Genomic DNA, 15,014 nt, shown 5'->3' with positions numbered 1-15,014 from the left:
TGGTATGGCACTGAATAAGTAAATTAGCTTAGGTAGGATTGTCATTTTTATTATATTAGCTCGGCCTACCCATGAGCAACTGATGTTTTTCCAATTATTTAGATCTGATTTTATTTGTGTGAAAAGTGTTTTGTAATTGTGTTCATAGGGTTCCTGGGTTTGTTTTGGTAGGTAGACTTCTAAATATTTTATAATGTCTACAGTAAGTTTAAATGGGATTTCTCTTTCTATCTCTTGCTGTTGGACTTTGTTGGTAAGAACTGCATTGATTTTTGATGAAATCTATGTGACACTGTAAGGAATTGGGTTAGGAGAAGGACCCTTGTTGTCGGCTAGCACAGTTATCAAACACGGTAGTTCCCCATTTTGGCCTAGTTTACCTGGGTTTTCAAAGTCACAACTTACCAGGGGTTCTGACATATTATGAAACACAGAATGTTAAAACTGATCATTCATGGATAAGCATTGTGAGGATACTTATGGTGGTTGAGCATCGTGAGCATGAGAGGGAGGGATTTCTCAGTTCTTTATTGGCATATGAAATGAGGACAGCTGATTTCTTTGGCATTCTGAGTTTGATTTTTGCATAATTTCACCCAGATGCTGAGTCTATGCCAGCCTTCTTCCTATTTATTACAACTGAATCTAAGCCAGCCTTTCTTCCTAGTTCTTGCAAGATTTAATAAATAAAAGATTTTAGAATATAAACTAAGACTTAGACCAGTTATGGTTCTCTCTTGTGTGTAATTCACAAAGATTATTTTTTCTGATATCTAACTGTTGATCTATCTACATATATAAATATGCCATATAACTATATCTACATATAGGTAGGTATACATACTATATGACAATATCTATTTACATCTACGTACACAAGTGTTCACCGAACATATATAACTTAGATGTCGTAAAGGTGTGCCAGATGCTAGCCTAGTCCCCTAACACACAACCTTTTGTTTGCCACATTTGAATTTTTTGAATTGAATATAACTGTAAGCCAGTTCTGAGTAAGCCCAAATTGTTAGGATTTTGCATCCTTACAGGAAGGAGGGCCATTTGTCAGTAGACCATGCTGCATGGAGAACACCACGTCTGGTGTACATTTTGTACTGCCACGTATGACCTACTTATCTTGTGTGAAGAATCCACTCGTGTAAAACTTCTACTTTGTTCCCATTCTCAGAAAATGGCATAGAGAATGAACTCTAAACATAGAATGCCTTGTTTTGTTATGCTATTTTAATATCTCTTCATCTGTTGCCTTCTATCATTTTATAGAGTACCATTAAGCTTTCCAAAGTGCTGTTGTCTCTTCTGTGTCTACACTGTTGCTTCTTCCATCTCTGCACTTCTGCCCAGGCTACCGTCACTCCTCTTAAAGCTCAGCTTCAGACCCCTCCTACCTGAGCCCTTTGCTGTCTCCCTTCCCTCCAAACAGGGTATATCTCTTTCCCCCTCAGTCACTTGTATGCAACCTGCATGTACTTTCTTATTTTGCTTGATAGACTCTTAAACTCCTTTATGGCTGGAACTGTCTCGTTTCTTTCTGTATCTCCAGGGCCCAGCACGGGGCCTGACACAGTGCAGATGCTTAATAAATGCTGCTGCTTGACTGACAGTCTAGTGAGGTGGGTGGTACAAATGTTATTATCCCTATTTTACAGGAGAGGAAACAGAGGGGTGAAGCAGAGAGGTTTAGAGGGGTGAAATAATCGGTCTGTAGTCATATGGCTGGTGCCAGAGTTGAGTATTAGACTCAGGTCCTCTGACACTACCACTGGGTCATCACACAACCTTTAATCATTGGATTATAATTGAACCAACAGCATCGACTGTTAAACAGGCTTTTCTCCTAACTCTGCTTCTTGACTTTGTGATTACTGAAGGTTGTTACCTATCCAAATGAAATAATAAAGGATTTTTATAACAGGACTCAAACTAGTTATAACCCTCCACAGTTTATTAATCACAGAGGCTCTTTGATCTACTCGCTACCTTTATCTTCATACATGTAGATGGAGATAAACTGTTCAGTGTATGTTCTACTTTCTCTACTTAGATACAGACCTGCTAGATGCATTCTTTTTTGTTTTTTCTGGACTAAGTCACCAAGTCTTTTTAATTTATTTTGATTTATTGACAGTCACTTCCATAAGATTTTGAGTTTTGAATTTTTCTCCCCTTCCTTTTTCACCTCCCTCCCCAAGACAGCGTGCAGTCTAATATAGGCTATGCATATACATTTCCGTTAAACATTAGATGCTTTCTTAAACCTAAAAATGCATCCCTTTACCTCCTAAGCCCTCCTCAACGTTGTTTTTTTAGTTGAAAACACTTAAGCTAATTTATAGTAAGCCTAAATTGTTAGAATTTTGCATACCTCTAGGAAGGAGGTGGTTTGATACCTGATCATACAAAAGGACATAGCCCCGGAAACTCAACAGTTTAGACCAGGGATTGGCATGTTATGGCCTACGGGCCAAATGAGGCTCGCTGCCTGTTTTTGTATGACCCAGGAGTTGGCCGGTTTAGATCAGCACTTGTGGGAGTTTTATATATGCTATAAAGATTGATAGAGGGAAAAACCAATATGTGAAGTAAAGGCCTAAACTTTAACATTATATTCTGTTTGCTTGTGGCTAATGATTTTTTTCCCCATTTTTCTTTTTCAGTGCTGTTAAACTGAAACCGAAGAAAAAAGAGACATATTTTGATATAGTGGCCATTGTTGACCCTGTTACCAGAGATGCTCAAAGACTTGCTCCACTCCTCATGGTATATTCTTTTCTTGCATATTCTTTAGCACAGTGCCTGGCACATAGTAAGTGTAATAAATGACTTCTCCATTCATTCATTCATTCATTCACTCATTCATTCATTCATTCATTCATTTCCTGGTGGTATGCCTAAAACAATAATGCTTTAAAGATAATCTTTAGCTAAAATAATTTGTTCCACATCTTATAATAATTTTAGTATTTTGACCATTCTGCATTAACTTATTTGGGTGAAAATGATATTAGAAAACTCCAAAAAGAACTTTTTGGGGTGTAGAAGAATACTTAAGATCGAAAAGGACTTTATAGGCTTTGAAATTAATATGGATTTGGGTTCATCCTATGCATCTTCTTTAAAAATTTATGGGAAAATCATGCTGGTTTGTTAACCAAAGGGAGCCAGAGAAAAAACTATTTTGATATATTCAATTTATGGAATGTTTTACTGCATTATATAAAAGTCAAAGTAAGCAGAAAGCCACCTGCCTGTTTACTTCTCTTTCATAATTACTGTATGAATGTATTTTTATTGTAGTATTATGTACCCCAAATTGGAAAGAAATCTAATTTTAATTCCATACACTACTAAAGACATTCCAAGAAATTTTGTCAGTGAGTCCAGCTAACTTATTGCATATTGTTTAATGATAAATTACAGTTAGTACAATTAACTTTTTAAAAATGTGCATTTTTCCTTTAAGTGTTTCACTGTCCTTTATGCTTTAAAAAAAAAGTTGACATATGTTCATATTTGTTCTTCTTTAAGCTTTGGGTGGGGAAAATCTGTGGTTTGCTTCCAGCATGGGGCAGCTACTTAACACTTAAATTATCTGTGTGGGAGATGTGTATCATTTTCTGTCAACCCCCTTATTCCTTCTCCTGTGGCTTGAAGCTGAGCTCTATGTGTAATAAAACCAATAGTAGGAGTCAGGCTACATAAAATTCTTTATGAAAATGTCTTTGCCTGTGCCAGATATCACATGGCAGCTCTATTCCTTCAATAGATTGATAATAAAAAATGCCACCACTCAATGTGTCTTTCAGTTTGTAAAGTTTTGTTAAAAAATAAAAATTAAAACCTGTTCCTTGAAGTCAGAGATGTTTCTGTAACAAGAATTTTGTTTTGCCATTTTGTTTCCTTTTAGGTTTTGACCCAGCTGATAAATATGAATCTAAGAGTGTTTATGAACTGCCAATCTAAACTTTCAGACATGCCTTTAAAGAGGTAAGTCAAGCCTTTTAACAAAGGAACCTCTATAGTGATCACCGTTCACAATATGTAAGCATGTCTTGAAGCAACAATAGAAATTACAGTCATATTGGGCAGGATTAATCTAATAAGCATTTCATTTCAGAACTTCTCCACTAGTCAGAGGTTCTGAGAACTCAGTATAATTTTGGAAGACTTAAGGGAACCACAGTAGGCTCTTTTCTGTTAGTGTTCCAATTTTTCCATCTTTTCCTTCCCTTTCATTAGTGAGACTAGGTACAGTATTAACAGTAATTTGACTCACAGGCATCTTTGGTTCACTCAGCTGATGAATGTCTGATCAGACTTAATGTTTATGTATAGAAAATATTCAAAGCTTAAGCTATAGGAAGTCACCAAGTTATAAACAGGTTGTGGTTTCAGTTTGTTTTTAAGCCTGCCTTTTGGAATGTGATGCATTTTTTCACTGGATGCATGAAAAGACAGAAATGAAATCAATCCTGAAAGAGTTTGACCTTTTTGGGTGGAGTAGCAAACCCCTCTCTATCTTGGTGTAGTAGATTATAGCAATTTTTATATATGAGTGTTTGTACTTGGAGTTTTTATGTATTTGGGACAAATTTTATTTACCTAAATAAAAAATGCAGTGTATTAATTGAGTTTTTACATGTCTTTCTTTGCAATTTCAGCTTTTACCGTTATGTTTTAGAACCACAGATTTCTTTCACTGCAGACAACAGCTTTGCCAAGGGTCCAATAGCCAAATTCTTGGATATGCCTCAGTCTCCTCTGTTTACTCTGAATTTAAATACTCCTGAGAGTTGGATGGTGGAATCTGTCAGAACACCTTATGACCTTGATAATATTTATTTAGAAGAGGTAAGTATTTCATTGCTCCTAAATGTCTACCATGCTTGTAAAAAATTGATTAAAATTTAATAGAGTAATAAAAACAAGGAATAGCTCATTGAATACATTAAGAATTTTAGAATATTCAGACCAAAAAGGGCCTAAGAAGGTTTATTTCAAAGGTTTCTATATGTTCTAGCCATCTAAGGTAAACCATTTTGAATATCTTAGAAATCCCAAGATTGGAATTGTATTCTTTTTGATTCAGAAAGTATTTATTGAAACTTTTTCAATATGTCCAGTACTTTTTGGCGTATAAACAAATAAGAAGATAGTCTATTCAGCCAGAAGCAGCTAGCTGCTGCAGCCGACAGCACTGGGCCTGGAGTCAGGAAGACCTGAGTTCAGATTTGGCCTCAGACACTTGCTAGCTGTGTGATTCTAGGCAGCTCACTTAACCTCTGCTTGCCTGTTTTCTCAACTGAAAAATAGGTATAATAATAGCACCTATCTCTCCGAATTGTTGTGAAGATCAAATGATGTTTATTGTTGTTCCTTGAGTCAGGAAGATCTGACTTCATATCTGGCCTCAGACACTTACTAGCTGTGTGACCCTGGGCAAGTCACTTAACCCTATTTGCCTCAGTTCCTCATCTGTAAAATGAGCTAGAGAAGGAAATGGCAAGCCACTCCAGTATCTCTTCCAAGAAAACACCTTGGACAAAAGTCCATGGGGTCACATAGAGTCAGATGTGACTGAATGACTGAACCATGACAACAACAACAACATAGCATATTTCAGAGTAAGTGCTTAACAAATGCTTATTCTTGTCCTCCCTCCCTTCATGCCTTCTTTCCTCTCTGCCTTCCTTCCTCACTTGCTTTCTCCTTTCATTCTTCTTTTCCTCCCTCTTTTCCTCCTTCTTTTCATTCCTTTTCCCTCCCCAAGGAACTTAAGTCTAACTCTCTCATCAGTCCACTCTAGTACTGTATATAACCATCTTTATTGCCAAACTATTTGTGATTATGTATAACCTAATTATCTTTTACTGCAAATGAAATGTATTTCATTTATCCTCTTCAGAAATACATAATAGTAGACCGGTATCTGTTTTCCTATACTGGGGTTTACCGTTCAGTTTAGCTCATTGGGCTAGATAAACCTAGATTTTTTAATTTAAATTTTATTTATTAAGCATCTACTACGTTTATACTACGTATACTCTGCTAGATATTATAAGGGATATTTTTAAAAATAGAAAACATGGTCCCTGTTTCCAGCTAGAAATTGCAGTGGGCAGTCATTTTCTTAGGGTTTTAATGCGTTTCAGTTTTCCACATATATTTACTTGTGTATCCCCTATTACTGTTGTAACTCCCTCATTAGAATGTTAACTTTTTGAGGACTGGGACTGTTTCCTGTGCCTTTGTATCACAAGTGACTCAGACAGTTCCTTGTACACAATAGGTACTTAATAAATGTTTGTAGGATTGAAGTAATTTTCCACCTTTTCAGTTTTTGTCTCCTTTTTTGAACCTTCTCCATTTTTCTACCTGCTAATTAAAATTTGAAAACTCTAACTGTAGGTAGTATTGTCTTCAGTGTAAACTTTATTCACTGATATCCTGAAGGAAGATATAAGGTTTACTTAACTCCTAAGTCAACACTGTCTCTATAACTTAGAGTCTTAGAGAGTTGTCTAGAGCGCTGAGATGTCACACAACTGGGTGGGACGTCAACTCAAGTCTTCCTTGTTTTTATTTTTGTTTTTGTTTTTGTGAGGCAATCGGGGTTAAGTGACTTGTCCAGGGTCACACAGCTAGTAAGTGTCTTTCTGGTTTTGAAGACAACTCTACCCACTATTCCTTGATGCCTCTCACATCATATATTATACTCTGGTTAATAAATCCTAGTATTAGATTAGAATTTTAAGCTGTAATGCTGAGTTGTTGACATTGGGCAGGGTCACAAAGCAGGATGGTAATGCAGCTGGGATAAGAACCCTCATCACTTAAAGTTAGAGTTTAGTTTCTTTCATGAGCAAAGCTACCACTAGGTAATTGTAGATCCTTGCATTTATAGAAAGTTTTCTCCAAAGAACACTCAGGCAGATTCCAGCAACTTAGGCATTTGGTGAAGAGCATAAATGACTAGGCCACTATGGTATTATTAAATACATTCAGGGCATTATCATTTAGAACATTAATGCTTTAAGTTATAACCAGAGTATTCCTGCATTTCCCTAATTGCTTATTATCTTGTGTTCTTATGTAACTTAAATTCCCACAGATTCCATTGCTATTCCCTTTACCTCTTCTGCATATTTGGTCATTCCCTAAATTCTGTCAGTTCTTCACATTGTGTGTCTACTGCATACATCCTTTCCCCCTCCATGCCCATTCCTACCCTCCTATTTTGTCTCTTCATCACTGCAAACTTTGAGTATTGGAATAGCCTCCTAACTTTTCTCCTTATGTCTAGTTTCTTCCGCTGCCATCCTGGCATGTTGCTATGTTAATCAATCTTAAATTATTGCTTTCCTCAGTTCACAGACCTACATAAACATCTTCAGTGGCTCTTCACTCTCTATAGAATCAACCTAAGCTCCTTCACTTAAGAACATAAAACTCTCCACAGTGTGACCCTAATTGATCTTTCTAGTTCTGTCTCCCTTACTATCCCTATGCCAACTTTCTGTTTCTGCCTAAGCGTTTCCTTACTGTCAATCTGCATTGAGCTTTCTCACATCCATGCCTTTGTTAGAACTATTCTTTCTGCTATTCATTTTCTCCCTTTTCACTTGTTTAAATCCTATCCATTCATTAAAGCAGTTTTAAATTCTACTCTTTCCACGAAACCTTCCCTGACTTCTTTATCTACAGCAAATTCCTCCTCCTCCTCTGTACTTCCAGTAGTCATTTTGTGTACTATTCATTTAGTGCTTATACTGGCTCATATTGTTATTTTTCTCTGTCTTCTTTCTATAACTAGATTATAAACCTCTTGAGTGCAGAAACTATACCTTGTTTATTTTTTTAGTATCCTCTCATAGTAGTGACTAAGCAGTTTTTTGTACCTACGAGGTATTCAATATTTTTACTCACTGCCAAATTTTGACAAACTGTCTCCTCGGCCTTAACCTTTCTGTGAATTAATTCAGAAACACAGAGGTATCATATAAAAAAGATCATAATTTGTAAGAAAAAAGGCAAATTTAGAAATGTTGAAATGATCCCCTTCCTTTTTTTGACAGGTGGATAGCGTAGTAGCTGCAGAGTATGAGCTTGAGTATCTCCTGCTGGAAGGACACTGCTATGACATCACAACTGGACAGCCTCCTCGGGGGCTCCAGTTTACACTGGGAACTTCAGCAAACCCAGTTATTGTTGATACCATAGTTATGGCCAATCTGGTAAGTAGTAAATATCAGAATTTCTAAAATATGTGGCATGGTTAAAATTGATAATTAACACTAAATTTGCTTTATCAGTCACTAGATCAGTTATAAATTTATTCAGGAAATTTGAATGTCACAGGAACTTTTAAAAACTGGACTGAAAAAATTGTACTGTACTAGCTATGGGCTATAGTAATACTTTGGATTCTGAAGTTTCACAAATAACCTGTGGCAATTCAAAAAGACAGGTTCAATGGACCCCTTAACAGCTCTTAACATCTGATGGCCATTTTCTTTTCTGTGGTGACTCTTTGTTTATTTGTACATTTTCTACTCAGAAACACAGATGCCAGGATGATTGTATGGTTGGAATGTGTGTTTTGCCAGGAGTTTTTGCTTATATGTAGATTTTTGAGATTAACACTAATACATGTCAGTTTCTCTAATAAAGTATAAGAAACTACTGTTTTTGGTAGAGGTAAATATTCCTAAGAAACGGTATTTTGATGTTTCCAAGTGTACTGATGATTGATTTCTCTTCTTGTTTCAGGGCTACTTTCAATTAAAAGCCAATCCAGGGGCCTGGATTCTCAGACTCAGGAAGGGACGATCTGAAGATATTTACAAAATCTATAGGTAGGACCCATTGACCCATTTGCGTTTGCCTAAGAAGGTAATTCTTATGAACATCTATTTGAAGTTAGTCTGTCATTCATTGGCAAAAATAGCTGGTTAATAGATATTACATTTAATATTGCCTGTTAGGTTTAAATATTTTTCATCAGAAAATTAAATATGCGGATAGTCAAGGCACAATTGAGCGATGACATGTGATGTAGGCACAGTCAAGTTTCATTCCATATAGAGTCCTTTATATTACCACTATGCCATAATAAAATCACTGTACTTAAAGGATGAAAAATAGTGGCAAGAGAAAATTGAGTAATTTGAGCAGAGAGAGAAAAAAAAAAGAATATCAGATTTTTCAAACCATGCTTTGAAAAGTGTGTCTCTACAATATGTAATTTCAGATCACAGAGTAAATGATATAAGACAGATACCCTTGACTTATTCTCTATTTAAAAAATTGAATTGATATATCCAGAAATGGAGGTGATATTAAAACAAAAATAATGCCTCTTCTCTTCACTACTCAGAGAGCTATCTCTTGTGGCAAAGAGTTAAAAAAGAGAAGGGGAAAAAAAAAGAGCAGTTCAGCGAACCTACCCACCATGTCAGTAGAGTCTTGGCAGTATATATAAAGTTCCACAGCCATAATCCCTCATCTCTTCAAAGGAAGGAAGGAGGTTCATTTTGTCATCTCTTCTTCAGGGCCAAGCTTGGTCAATATAATTATGTTACCCAGTTTTGCTTTTTTTCTTTCTGTTTACATTGTTACAGTCATTGTGCATATGGTTTTACTGGTCCTGCTTACTTTACTTTGCCTAAGTTCATATAAGTTATTTCATGCTTCTCAGGATTCTTTATAGTCATAATATTTCTTATGCTGTTGTGACATTCTATTACATCCATGTACCACAGTTTGTTTAGCTGTTCCGCAGTCAACAGGCTTCTGCTTTGTTTCCAGTTCTGTGCTACTACAAAAAGTACTGCTGTAATCATTTTGGTGTATATTGGACCTTTCTTTCCATCTTGGTCCTATATGCCTAGCAGAAGAGTCTCTGAGCTTGACTGAATTGTAATTGGATGTATTAATCTTCATCTGATAAATATAGAGCTCCAAATAAGAAGCATTGGGCAACATTTAGGCATTCATTTTAAAGTGCAGTATGAGCTATAATTAAAGATAAATTCTAATACTTAAAAAAATCTTAATGATCAATATTATTGGTAGCTCAGATTCATATAATACTTTTCAACTGAAACACTTTCCATGTAATAACCCTGTGAAGAAAGTAGTAAATATCATCTCTGTGCTTTTTAGATGTGGAATTTGAGGTTCACAGAAACTGGGTGATCTTCCCAGTGTCACAAATGTGGCAGATTAAGGGCAGAGCTAAGCCTTAAACTTTAGTCTTCTGATTGGGAGTCTGAAGCTCTTGTTATTATTATTTCTATTCCTGTTGTTGTTATTATTACTACTACTGCTAATAGCTATTATTTATATAGTACTTTTAGGTTTACAGAGTGCTTTATGAATGTTATCTCATTTTATCCTCATAACTCTGTGAAGAGGGTGCTATTATTATCCCCATTTTGCAGATGAGAAACTGAGGCTGACAAAGGTTGAGTTACTTGCCCAAGGTCATGCATCTTAGAAGGGTCTGGGGCAGGATTTGAACTCAGGTCTTCTTGACTGCAAGTCTAACTCTCTATCCACTGTACCGAATTGCTGCCCACACCATGTCATGAAAAAGTGCTTTATTCCTGGTTAATTGGGAAATAGTTTGTAATAGGCATTTTGGGAAAGAATATCTAAATAAGGATGATCACATAATCTACTTGAATATTTGAGAGGTTTTCAACGAGGTCTAATTTAAATTCTTTTAATTTCACTTGATAATGAAAGTAGCTTTTTTTTTTAAATTTCAGAAATTGCTTTCCCCATAAATTCTGTAGTATTATTCAGTACTCATTTGAGATGTGTTACCATAAGGATATTTCCTGAATAGAAAATAATATTTGGGACTTGCAGTAAGGATATCTTCATTGTAAATCATTAGAAGGATACAATTATCCTGAAAACTATTTTATATTTACCTCATATTTTTTAAAATGTTCAAGACCAGACCTATATAAAAATTGTGAAAAAGACTAAAGTTTACCTTCTGATTGTCTTTGCTATTTCTTTCTCTGTCTCTTTTTGACCTTCTTATCCTCTTATCCTCTACTCTCCAGGAAAACTGGAGCTTTCATTCTCTTCTTCATTTGTCCAGGTTTGACCCTACCTAGTGACCTAGTCCCAGTGTCTCCTGCTTCAGACCCTCAGTTACCCATAGGAACTTCTGCACTGTGTGTACCATTTCCTGGGGTGTGTCTGTGTGCTAGATAATAGCAGATTTACTGAAATCTTGCTTGGTCTTGTGTTGATGTCATCCTTTTGGAAACTAGCTTAACCCAAGGAAAAACTTTTATTGGTTGAATTTTTGGGTACTGAGACAAAGCAATGAGGAAAATAACTTGGGACACGTGGAGCCTGATCCAAGCCCTATCCCACTTTCCCCAGTGAACCCATACATAGACCATATTTTGTTTCCTGTTATGTAGTACAGCTATTGCATTACTTCTTAGTTCCAGTCATAAGGGAGCTGCGTATTGTCAAACAAGAGGATAGTTTGTATGTATTAACAAAAAATGTAACCCACTTACATAATTTACCAGTGACAGAATTAAGAAGTGAAATAAGCTTAATCAAATGCGGCAAGTTTGTTTAATATATTTGAATCCATACTAGATTCTTTGGACTCAATGTCTCTTATCAGGCTACAGTAATACAGCATATGTTACAGTGCTTAGTAATATAACAACTGTGCTTGTATTGTTACTGGAAGTTTCTTCCTTGAGAGCCCATAGGAGAAATAAGACCTTGGAGATTAAATAAGTCAAATCAGAAAGCATTCATTAAGCTCCTATTATGTGCCAGACAGGGTAGCTGGGTGGCCCAGTGGTCTCGGGTCAGGAAAACTCATCTTCCTGAATTCAAATCCAGCCTCAAACACTTATTAGCTATGTGATCCTGGGCAAGTCACTTCACCCTGTTTGCCTCAGTTTTTTCATCTGTAAAATGAACTGGGGAAGGAAATGATAAACCACTCCAGTATCTTTGCCAAGGAAACCCCAGATGGGGTCATGAAGAGTCAGACATGACTGAAAAATGACTGAACAACAACGACCAATGTGCCAGACACTGCTAAAGTGCTAGGAATGGAAAGAAAGACAAAAGACAGCCCCTGTCCTGAAGGAACTCATAGTCTAGTGGGGGCAGACAACATGCAGATGGCTATGTCTAGACAAGTTGTATACAAGATAAATTGGGAATAATCTAGAGAGAGGAGACACTGGCATTAAGGGGAATTGGAAAAGGCTTCCTTTAGAAAGTGATATTTTTTTATGGGATTGGAAGGACCCAAGGAGGCCAGGAGGCAGAGATGGGGAGGGGAGAATATACAGATGCTAAAACAGTGGAAGATCCTTGACACTTTCCCAGTACTTTTGTGTTCTAAGAGCATTTCCATACTTAATAACTTTTTTTTTTAAAGCCACGATGGCACAGACTCTCCCCCTGATGCTGATGAAGTTGTGGTTGTTCTCAACAACTTTAAGAGCAAAATTATCAAAGTCAAGGTGAGTTTGAAGAACTGGGAATAGCCATTCTCCTGTAAGCTCTCAGAGGCAGGTACAAAGTTATGTCTGATGTGTGATAAGAGCAGCTGAGGATTTGCCTACATCTTGTAATCAGGCGCTTGTAAGTTAATCTCAGAAATACTACAGACAGCATTCTTTTGCTGGAACTAAGAGACATTCGTTGTTAATTTTGTACTTAATTCAATCCAGATCTCACCCAAGACAAGCCACTTCATTCAGCCATACCTCAGTTTCCCACTTTGGCAACTTAAAAAGTCTTTGAATATCCTATAGAAAAGGAAGTGAACTGGTTCATGTAGTGATACTGAGGAATAACAAGCAGATGGCCCGTGGTGTGTACTGCTGCTCATGAGATAATAGGAGACCTGGTAGAAGACTGTTAGCCTTTTGAGTAGGACCTTAATGGAGAATTTATGGGAGGTCATTGATGAGAATCACATAGAATGAGAAGTTGTGGATAGATTGCAATGTAGGTTGATAGAAGAAGTACCCTCATCAATAAGATCATGGTAGATCCATCAAGATAGTGAAGCCTTTGCCTTATTGCAATTTATTGAGAGGTTTTCACTTAAGGTTTAAGTGTATTGAATTAACTACATGAAAGTCACTGTGCAAATTCATAGAAATGAAAGGCAGCTAGGTGGTCTAGTGGACAGAGTGCTGGACTTTGAACCAGGAACACCTGAATTCATATCCCATCTCAGACGCTTGTTAGCTGTGTGACCCTGAGCAAGTCACCTAACGTTTCTAAGCCTCAGTTTCCAGTGATAACACCTACCTTACAGGGTTGTGAAGATAAGATAATAAAGATAAAAAATTTGCAAACCTTTTAAAGCATTAAATACATGCTAGCTATTATTATTGTTATTTTTATTTATTGTTTTTATTTTTACTATTATTTTAGAACTTTAGTGCTGGAAAAGACCCCAGAAATTATCTGATTTCATCCCCTTATTTTATAAATGAGGAAACTAAGACCAAGAGAGTTGAAATGATTTGCTGGAGTAGTACAGCTGATTGATAACATGATGTGGTACTTGGAATGTGAGACTTTGGGATGCTTCATTGAGCTATAATTGCTGAGCATGATGTTTTTTAACAATTAACCTTTTAATTTTACTTTTTAAAAAAACATTTTTAGGAATAACAATAATAATAGCTAGCATTTGTATAGTGCTTTAAAGTTTGCGAAGTGCTTTACAAATATTCTCCCAGTTTATCCTCACAATCACCCCAGGAAGAAAGGTGCTATTATCATCCCCATTTTACAGATAAGGAAACTGAGACTGAGATTATGTGACTTGCCCAGGATCACAGAGTTAAGTGTCTGAAGTCAGATCTGAATTCAGGATTTCCTGACTCCAGGTCCAGCACTGTACCCACTACAACAGCTAACTGCCTATATTACACTAACTACAGTAACAACAGCTAGCATTTATATGGAATTTTAAGGTTTGCAAAGCACTTTGCATGTGTTATCTCAATTGATTCTTGTGAGGTAAATGCTGTCTTTGTTTTTATTCCCTCCCCAAATTATTATTTATTTAATGGCTTTTTTAAAAATTTTGAGTTCCAAATTTTCACCCTCCCTGCCCCCCCCCCCATTGAGAACCTATAGCTATTTTAATTTGTAACTTTCTTTTTTGGCTCATAGGTAGTAGCCAGTGCTTTATAATGTACTTTTTATTTCACATAAATAGAAGGAATTTATTCCAGGGAAAATATGTCAGTTTTTTGCTTTATAGACATGTTAAGTAATTTTGATAATGTGCTTATGTTTACAGGTTCAGAAGAAGGCAGACATGATGAATGAAGATTTACTAAGTGATGGAAATCATGAGAATGAGTCTGGATTTTGGGAGTCACTTAAGTGGTAAATTTTTCCCTTCTTTTTCCACTTTTTTGGGGGGTTTTCTTCAAGTACACTAAACTACTGTTAATTAGAGAGTCTTTCAGATTCTTTGTCTGTTCTCAAAGTTTAGGGTATAGGTAGGGTAACTCACTGTTTTCTTTCTAAATTAGATTCTTTTCCCATAAGATTATTTGAGACCACGTAGAGAACTCCCTCTTTGTAGACTCTTCTGCTGTTGAAAGATTTCTGCCTTCTAGGGGATTATCCCCTTAAATATCTTTTCCATTCTGAAACCTGCCAGCCAGAAGGAAGTTGAGTAGGAAAGCAGGTTCAATGGCATTATATCATTATCATTTCTCTTGGGTATTGTGTATCTACACCAGCAGCTTAATTGTTCTGTTGCTTCTCCATTTTTATACTTTAGGGGCTTTACTGGGGGTCAGAAGACTGAAGAAGTGAAACCAGATAAAGATGATGTAATTAATATTTTCTCAGTAGCATCTGGACATCTGTATGAAAGATTTCTCCGGTTAGTGTTTTCAGATTTTTGTGTGTACATGTGCATGTGTGTAGATTTATCACAGTACTCTTTTGAGAAT

General features: G+C 36.3%; 1 protein-coding gene across 2 annotated transcripts in view; it reads left to right on the top strand.

Moving 5' to 3' along the window:
• Positions 1–15,014, top strand: part of UGGT1 (UDP-glucose glycoprotein glucosyltransferase 1) — a 130,683-nt gene that overhangs the window by 99,820 nt on the left and 15,849 nt on the right. For both annotated transcript variants that reach the window (XM_078146785.1, XM_020967128.2), the window contains exons 27-34: positions 2,676–2,778; positions 3,926–4,005; positions 4,680–4,869; positions 8,094–8,252; positions 8,788–8,873; positions 12,458–12,542; positions 14,348–14,436; positions 14,840–14,944. In XM_078146785.1, coding sequence (XP_078002911.1) covers positions 2,676–2,778; positions 3,926–4,005; positions 4,680–4,869; positions 8,094–8,252; positions 8,788–8,873; positions 12,458–12,542; positions 14,348–14,436; positions 14,840–14,944 — 897 coding nt within the window. The remainder of the gene's footprint in view (positions 1–2,675; positions 2,779–3,925; positions 4,006–4,679; positions 4,870–8,093; positions 8,253–8,787; positions 8,874–12,457; positions 12,543–14,347; positions 14,437–14,839; positions 14,945–15,014) is intronic.

Source organism: Phascolarctos cinereus, unplaced genomic scaffold, assembly GCF_003287225.1.
Source record: "Phascolarctos cinereus isolate Bilbo 61053 unplaced genomic scaffold, phaCin_HiC Scaffold_726;HRSCAF=1367, whole genome shotgun sequence".
Taxonomy (NCBI): domain Eukaryota; kingdom Metazoa; phylum Chordata; class Mammalia; order Diprotodontia; family Phascolarctidae; genus Phascolarctos; species Phascolarctos cinereus.
The sequence above is the reverse complement of the archived record's forward strand: the minus strand, read 5'-3'. Positions and strand labels throughout refer to the sequence as shown.